Source organism: Limulus polyphemus, unplaced genomic scaffold (genome assembly GCF_000517525.1).
Source record: "Limulus polyphemus unplaced genomic scaffold, Limulus_polyphemus-2.1.2 Scaffold4193, whole genome shotgun sequence".
Taxonomy (NCBI): domain Eukaryota; kingdom Metazoa; phylum Arthropoda; class Merostomata; order Xiphosura; family Limulidae; genus Limulus; species Limulus polyphemus.
Window position 1 is genome coordinate 94,005 of NW_013669803.1, and position 9,150 is coordinate 103,154.

At 35.2% G+C, this 9,150-nt stretch overlaps 1 protein-coding gene across 1 annotated transcript in view; it reads right to left on the bottom strand.

Annotated features, from left to right (window-relative positions):
• Positions 1-8,573, bottom strand: part of LOC106470741 (sterile alpha and TIR motif-containing protein 1-like) — a 15,135-nt gene extending 6,562 nt beyond the window's left edge. The window contains exon 1 of the mRNA XM_013931306.2: positions 8,309-8,573. Within this exon, the coding sequence (XP_013786760.1) occupies positions 8,309-8,573 (265 nt within the window). The remainder of the gene's footprint in view (positions 1-8,308) is intronic.
• Between the last annotated feature and the right edge of the window lie 577 nt (positions 8,574-9,150).

A 9,150-nucleotide genomic window follows, 5' to 3' on the forward strand; every position in this document is an offset into this window, starting at 1 on the left:
AGAACAGGGTTCCGGATAATCAGAGTAATACAAACCAACACCTCACAGAACAGGGTTCCGGATAATCAGAGTAATACAAACCAACACCTCACAGAACAGGGTTCCGGATAATCAAAGTAATACAAACCAACACCTCACAGAACCCCGTTCTCACCCTCAACCCTTACTTCAGTTATTGAACTTCTTGGATCTCCCTACTCAAGCTTAGGGGGAGGGGGGTGAATGGGAAGATGGTCCAGTACTTTCTTTGTGGCGCTAAAGATGCAAAGAAATAAAACTCGGGGATCAACAACGTCCAACATTTTGTACGTACCTAAATCTTTTGCGCCGTATCCGAATGATTTCACTCGACTGTCTAATTTTTCGTGAGCAAATAAATTATTTTAAACCGCAATAGCTTCGCGAGTCATCAGGGTTCAGTAGCTCAGTTTGCAGTATGTGTTATACTGACATAGAAAATTCTACACAAGTTAAAAATAACAAAGCGACGGAACGTTACTCCAGCATACTAGAATGTATGTTCTAGTTTGAAGTACGGATAAGTCGTTCTTTCCTTTCATTGTGCCAAAACGTTGTTTACACTTGTGAACTGTTTATTTTTGGCAAATAAAATGGCACCGAGACGAAACCGTAAACTAAAAGAATTGAAAATATAAATTAATAAGTTATTGAAAACCAGCAGTAAATAAAAATATTGCTGGATTTCAAATGTTTTCCCTTTATATTAATAACGTGAGGAAAAACATTTCATGTAGCCGTGAGTAATTCAAAATATTTTACTGTACAATATAGAAATTAAAATCCGCGTGAGCGCGAGCTTTGTGAATCAGCTTCGTTAATTTTATTCACGAGTATCAGAACCGAAACTGGAACTCAATAGTGAAGGATTTAGCTAACAATCTTAAAATACCGTGCATTCCACAAGCATGAGTAACAACAATTCGACCCGGTTCCACGATTAACATCTGTCAAACAAATTCCACATATCGCCAACCCCCCTTTGTGTTACCCCAATATGTAACCCAACTATGAATGACACTAACGTGGACAAGCAGTTGGAGAATTTACGAAGAAAAATCATTTCTGAACTAGTTTGTTCAAGATTACAATTCACCTCTGAAAATGGAAAGTCCCTCTCTCAAGTACTCCCTTGACTTCTATAGTTATGATTGGCCTACTTTTATTTAAGCTTTACGTGTATTCAAATATCCCCAAATATATTTTAAGAGTAATTTTTATCAACATCAACACGTACGTACAGGTTTGATAATAGGCTTAATCACCTCAGACTTTAGTTAAACATTTCAATTTGGCTAACGGTCACGCATGCGCAATGAATATTTTTAGCTAACGGTCACGCATGCGCAATAAATATTTTTTGCTTCGCGTATAAAAATATCTTTACTTCATACACCAACATCGTACTTTTCATCTTTGTGAAACAACGCGTATTTTTTTTTTATAAATAAGTATGTATTTCAACCGTACTGCAATATTTTAACATAATACTTATTATGAAGACGGTAACAGACGTTTTTTTTTTTTCAGAACGTAATTTAGTAAGAGTTTTATTAATCCGCTTCTGCCGGACGTGGGTAACGTCTGCGGGGCGAAAGTTCCGGCAACAAAAGCGTTTGTTTTACAATATCTTACACGAAGGATTCTGACATGTTGTTAATGTTCTAAGATACCGCATTTCTCTATTATCTACGACAATAACAATTTTAAAGAATAACCAACGTTTTAAAAAAGCAACAACCTTAAACCGTATAAAAACATTTATAATTACAGTACAGGTTGCTACAGCAGCGCCACCAAGCTACGATGAATATTTGAATAAATTGAAATGTCTCGTTACGAGAGCTTTCCGGATAATACAATAATTTATATTCACGTTAGGTGCGGATATGAAGTAATACGGTTCCTGGTAGCTTTACAATATTACTAGCGCATTAATATACATGTGAAAATAACCTATCCACTATTTCCAAACGAGATCAAAAGCGGCAAAAACCGTGGCATTGAGTAAGTTCTGATGTGTAACGAAACGGTTTACAAAACTACAGCACGCCCACAGATCCGGAAACTATACTATTTTTATATTATTATGGTCTTTAAATGTCTCAACGAGAGGCTTAAAGTTTTAGGGTACAGCAGTAAAACACTGTTGCCTATCAATCAAAAGTCTTAATTATAGCAATTTCCGTCTCGCGTATCATACATCATTACAGATCAGACGAACCTTCAATCAAATTCGTCGAACAATGGTAAACGCGGAGCTCTTTTAGCAGCATCAGTCATTACAAAAAATAAATATCGTGTTTTAATGCCCATAATATTGAATCATTACGAAATAAGACATAAACGTAAACCCCAAGAACTTCTTGTAAAGGTTATCATAAAATCTGTGACAACGTGGATATAGCAGTTTGTTTTTATACATTAATTATAAATACATAACTTAATGAATCCCGTGGTGAGTTTCAGAAACAATTTTTAGGATGTGGAAATATTGCAAAGTTGGAGGTGAAACGAGTGGTGCTCGTCTGGAAGAGATACTTACTCGCGAGTGTGTGAAACGAGTGGTGCTCGTCTGGAAGAGATACTTACTCGCGAGTGTGTGAAACGAGTGGTGCTCGTTTGGAAGAGATACTTACTCGCGAGTGTGTGAAACGAGTGGTGCTCGTCTGGAAGAGATACTTACTCGCGAGTGTGTGAAACGAGTGGTCTCTGTTATATTATTTTGGAAGCTGTGAAGAGTTAGAAAGTGCACATAACAGAACTGGTGCTCTAACGGGGTGTTTCCCGATTCCATCCAACTAACAACAAGAAACACAAGCAAACAATTAATATACCAAGAATGACTTCTTCGGCGGCCTCTTTTGTTTGTTTGTTTGTTTTTTTAATTTCGCGAAAAGCTACGCGATGGTTATCTCCGTTAGCCGTCCTTAATTTAGCAGTGTAAGACTAGAGGGAAGGCAGCTAGTCATCACCACCCACCGCCAACTCTTGGGCTACTCTTTTACCAACGAATAGTGGGATCGACCGTCACATTATAACGCCCCCACGGCTGAAAAAGGCGAGTATGTTTGGTGTGACTGGGATTCGAACCCGCGACCCTCAGATTGCGACGGCCTATAAAACACTATAAATTGTACAACTTCAAGGTCTGAATCACGTTTGTTAAGATCCATATGAAAGAATTAAGATGGTTTTTAATATATATGACATGAGTGGTCCAATTATCGTTTGTTTTTTTGTATACGATTTTATTCTTTATGAGTGAGTTCACCACAAGATGGCGTACAAATATTTTAACACTACTACTACTACTTTAGAAGATACTCGATAGCAGGACGAATACTTCATATCTCTATCAGTTTATTTTCTTAATACTCTTGCCAAAAGTATTTCACGTTACGGTGAAAACAAAAGTAACAAAATTTTGTTTGTTTTGTACACTTATTGAACTGATTCGCTGATTAGAACTTAATTCACGCGAACAGCCAATCAGGTACTCCAGATAAGAGCTGTACGTAGTGATCTGTAAATAGTTTAAGTAAATAACACTGCAGGTCTACACCCACGAATAACTAGTAATCTTCCGCACCGTGATATCTGAGTGAATGCTTTCACATTGTTGATAACTGCTTGTTTCTCCCAAACAAAACGTTACGAATGAAAACGGAGCTAAAAGAACTCGAACAAGAACTGGGCCCTATTTTTTAATTACACAGATTTTTACCGATACCAAAATATTACTAAAATAGTCACGAAAAGCTTCAATAGATATAGAAAAATGTTCCAGATGTTTCCGAGGTACGACAGGATACGAAATCAAGGCCATCAGCAAAAAAGTATGCAACACCCTCCCCCCACCCTCTTTTCTCATTCACACCACACCCAACAAGGATAACGATACAGCAAAGACTGCCGAGCCCATAGGTATTGTCCCCCCTCCCGTGTATCGGTAGGGGACCATCACATATTTATGTTTATCTGACAGTTTTTACACTCGTGTGTCAGTGCTCGACCATGAAATGATGTCCCGTCTCTACTCTTGGTGATAATGGAAAAGGTGGCGGCTTGGGTGGATATGTTTTTTTGTTTTACCTTGTTTACTTATTTGTAACAGGAAACAACCTCTTAAACGTAAAAGGTCGTGGGTGTGTGTGTGCGTCCCTAAATAAATACACTGACGAACTAATAAATCGATGGAACAGTCAGGTTTGGCTTTCACCTGATTCCCACTGGGATGAGATATCCAGATCTCAGTTTAATATTTGTTTACTATCTTGTTAATGCTGACTACAGAATTAGGCTTAGAAAAGTCGAAAGAGTCCTACTGTATATACATAGTATTATCAATGGCGTTGGATATAGAAGACGGTGTATTTAATATTATCTACGTTAATTCGCTCACATCTTATTAATTAGCCCCCAGTAGCACAGCGGTACGTCTGCGAACTTACAATGCTAGAATCTGGGTTTAGATACCCGTGGTGGGCAGAGCACAGATAACCCATTGTGTAGCTTTGTGCTTAACTACAAACAACAACAACAACAACAACCGACTCAAGCGGGATACATAATTTGCGATATATAAAAAAATACCGAGTTTTATAAAACTGTATTAAACCTCTTAAAGTTTCATTGTTTCTTCCAGAATATTCCAAAAGTTATGTATAATACAATCACTCTTTTACTTAACGAAACTTAACACAAACTAATTATCACGCCATTTGAACAACATATTTATTAAAGGTCAGACGTTGAAGTCAGAAAAAAACACGTACTTATGAAGTTTCAAAAATGACGTCACGTCACGCGCTGCGAGCTAAAAAAAATAGAATCTCGCAACGTTTACAACTTTACCGTAACGCCTTATTGTCCTAATGTAAACATTGAGATTAATGAGTACTTCGCGGACCATTCAAGCTGAACAACCTCGTGGTTACAGCCACGCCCTTTGAAGTTAGTTATCGTGAAGATTTGTGTAACTGGGTGAGAATAACACATACTACGGCGACGAGGGGGGTATTCTTGAATGAGCACACGGCTCGATTTCGACCCCCTCCTTCCCCCACATATCACTGGCAGTCTAATAGCCCCACCCTATAGTTCGGATTTCTAGTTCTTTCACACGCAAGTTCTTTTAACCATCGGTGCTTAAGGTGTCGCATAGTTTGGTCCACCCAGCTTGGTGGGTACCATTTTTGATGGCCTCCCGATTCCCCGAGTTTAGTGATTTTTTAATTAGAAATGCACCACACACAAGGTGTATTTAGGGAAAAAGATACTGACCTCTGTTCAAAAGGAAAATATTACTAGGTGCAGGAACTGATAATTGTGATTTTATTTCCCCCATTTTTTTTTTCTTTTGACGAATTTACACAACACAAAGAAAGAGTCAAGCTCGTGTCAACACATGGACAGATCGAGGTTGTCAGTAATGTTTCCAATCACGACTCTTCGTGTGGACAGAACTCTGCCTAGACAAAGAAACAAGGCCGTTTCAAGTATGTATTCCTGTTCAGAATGGAAAAACTGGAAACCTTCCACAAACAGGATGTTGAAAAAGTCACGTCAGGTCAGAGAACTGGCAAGACCAATAAACATCTGCCAAGTTTACAAACAAATTGATTCCTAATACTTTACAAAATATACATAATTAATTGGGAAAACAATAATTAGGGTGCCATAATTAGGTTATCTTAAAATAAACAAATTGAACATTAGGTGTTAAATGAACTATTTTTTTCTCATACAAACTACAATCGGATTTATTTTGTATTTGGAAAAGAAAACACTTTCATCTTTAGGCTCGAACATTCGAGTTTGACAGGAACATTCCTTTATCTATAAACTCAAACATCCGAGTTTGACAAGAACATTTCTATAGACTCAAACATTCAAACTTGACAAGAACATGCCTTCATCTTCAGACTCGAACGTTCCAGCTGATATTCCAAATGGAATCAAATACAACTTTCTTCAGTCATACATTCCTGTCTGGTTGAGAAGTCTAGATAATTTTATCGTTGAGAAAGTGCAACAGCGACAGAATTATCAGTCTTCATAGAAATGGCTATGAAACTTGCGTACAATTAAATAAAAAATTAAGTGAATCCAGTTTAGCATTTTTATTACATTTATTTTGTAATTTAAGAAAAAAATTGAAGTAGAACAATACAAGAATTAAAGGAACACCCCTTTATTTCCAAACGTAGATTATTAAACAGTTTTTAAGTAACTAGTTTGTGTTAACAATAAAACTAATAATAGTTAATTCACACGCTTATACCGTTTCATTTTAAAACGCATAGTGTCCAATAGATGGCGCCAAGAACACGACTGTACTGTTCGCAACTGTACTCCGACTGTTATTTTTGGCAACTAGTACCGAGAAAAAAAATCAATAAAAATATTAAAAAAACGCTAACAATGCAATTTTGTCATTAGACCCGCCTATTGCTACCAACCCTAACAGTGAATAACGAATTTACCAATTACTAGGTTGGTTTTTAGTTTCGCTTGCTCTGATCGGATGTTAATATTAAACTAACGATGTTAAAACTCAAAAATACATATACTTATTGGAATAATAAACCATTAAGTTTATGTGTTAAACACCGGTAGGTGACTCTTTTTACATTTATATTTCAAGAATAATATTAGCTTTTGATTCCAGACATAAAATGTTCGAATTAAAAAAAAATTGTTTTTCAAGGAAAGAACCCAATGTGAACGTCAAAAGTACGAAAAATAAGTTATAGCAGAGATAATTAACATTTGATGGTGGGTAATTATTTTTTTGAAGACTAAAGACATACTTCTTGCAAATTATATGCAAATCAGATGATGACCACACACAAAAGAAAGCTTAATATGCTTAATATATAATAATTATACAAGATTTATCAATTGGGTTTTTGCTGACGAAAATTTGAATCTAAAAAATATAACATCATTGTAATCAAAATATAAATCCAAGCACCAATACACGTATACAGATTCCAGGGAATATTACAATAAACAGAAATGTATTCATGGAATTATTGCAACCAACAGAAATGTATTCATGGAATTATTGCAACCAACAGAAATGTATTCACGGAATTATTATAACCAACATAACATGTATCCAAGGGATTATTACAATAAACATAACATGTATCCAAGGGATTATTATAATAAACATAACATGTGCCAAAGGGATTATTATAATAAACATAACATGTATCCAAGGGATTATTATAATAAACATAACATGTATCCAAGGGATTATTATAATAAACATAACATGTATCCAAGGGATTATTATAATAAACATAACATGTATCCAAGGGATTATTACAATAAACATAACATGTACCAAAGGGATTATTACAATAAACGTAACATGTACCCAAGGAATGTTATAATAAACATAACATGTTTCCAAGGGATTATTATAATTAACATAACATGTTTCCAAGGGAATATTATAATTAACATGTTTCCAAGGGAATGTTATAATTAACATAACATGTTTCCAAGGGATTATTATAATTAACATAACATGTATCCAAGGGAATATTATAATTAACATGTTTCCAAGGGAATGTTATAATTAACATGTTTCCAAGGGAATGTTATAATTAACATAACATGTTTTCAAGGGATTATTATAATTAACATAACATGTATCCAAGGGAATATTATAATTAACATAACATGTATCCAAGGGATTATTATAATTAACATAACATGTATCCAAGGGAATGTTATAATAAACATAACATGTATCTAAGGGAATGTTATAATAAACATAACATGTATCCAAGGGAATGTTATAATTAACATAACATGTACCAACGGGATTATTATAATAAACATAACATGTATCCAAGGGATTATTATAATTAACAAAACATGTTTCCAAGGGAATATTTACAAAAAAGTGTTTAAGAAAACAATACTCAGCAGAACTTGACACAAATAAAAGCTATAACTTAAAAAAAATTATATCCAAGAAAGAAAAGCATCAAACTAATAATTTCACAGATGTTTGTTTGTTTGTTTTTAATTATGCACAAAGCTACACAAGGGCTGTCTGTGCTCTGCCCACCACGAGTGTCGAAACCCGGTTTCTAGCGTTGTAAGTCCGCAGACATACCGCTGTGCCACTGGGGGGCAATTTCACAGAACAACAGGAAATGTGTAATATGAACAACATATGTTTACTGATTCCAATGTAGTACATGCAGAACACAATGTTACGAAGTAAAACGTAATACAAGTTTAAAAGAAAATTTCGAAGATTTACCTCGAACAGCCTGGGAGATCCTTATTCGATGAATACTGTTGTCTACGCCACATTCTTTGGCCAACTGCTCTTCGGACAACAGGAGCAAAGTGTCTTTATCTACACCACACTGCAACATGGGATACGTGTACTGACTAAAATCCAAACCAAGATCTTGCAGCATTTGATTTAAGTTGGTAGAATCACAGGACGAATAGTCAGCCATACGTTTTAAAAGGCTTAGCTCTCTGAGGAACCTACCGGAAGACAAACCCGAGGTCATCATTTTTGAAAATTTTATGTTTTAAGCTACCCATTTGCTTTATTGACACAACAAAATTGTTATGCTTTATGCTGATGTAAGATATTCCATTCACGTTTCTAGCCTGTGATGTGATTTAAAAACTTTATTAAACTAATCTACTAATGTATAATTGTTTCTATCTGGAATTCCTTCCAGACAGGTATCTAACCTGGAAACAAGAGGTTTCAGACAGAAATAAATCATACAACATGTAAACACACCTCAAAGGAAAAATTATTTAACAAGTAAAGAAAAACTTTTCAAAAAAACGAAATAAATGCAGGGATGGCTAACATCAATCTTTCAAAAAATAATGAAAACAAGACAGTAGGGATGGCATTTACTTCCTTGTTTGAAAAGTTTTTTTTTTCCTTTACTTGTTTGCTTGTTGTTTTTAATGCAGTGTTTCAATAGACATAGGAAGGTTGTACTTATAACCACGCTACAACTGTAATATTTATTATTTATCTATTATTGGCTGGTAATTCTTGTTTCACCCTGTACTCAAGCTTTTTAAAGGAACACCCAATTTCTGTAAGAAAGCTAACTTCGAGGGGTA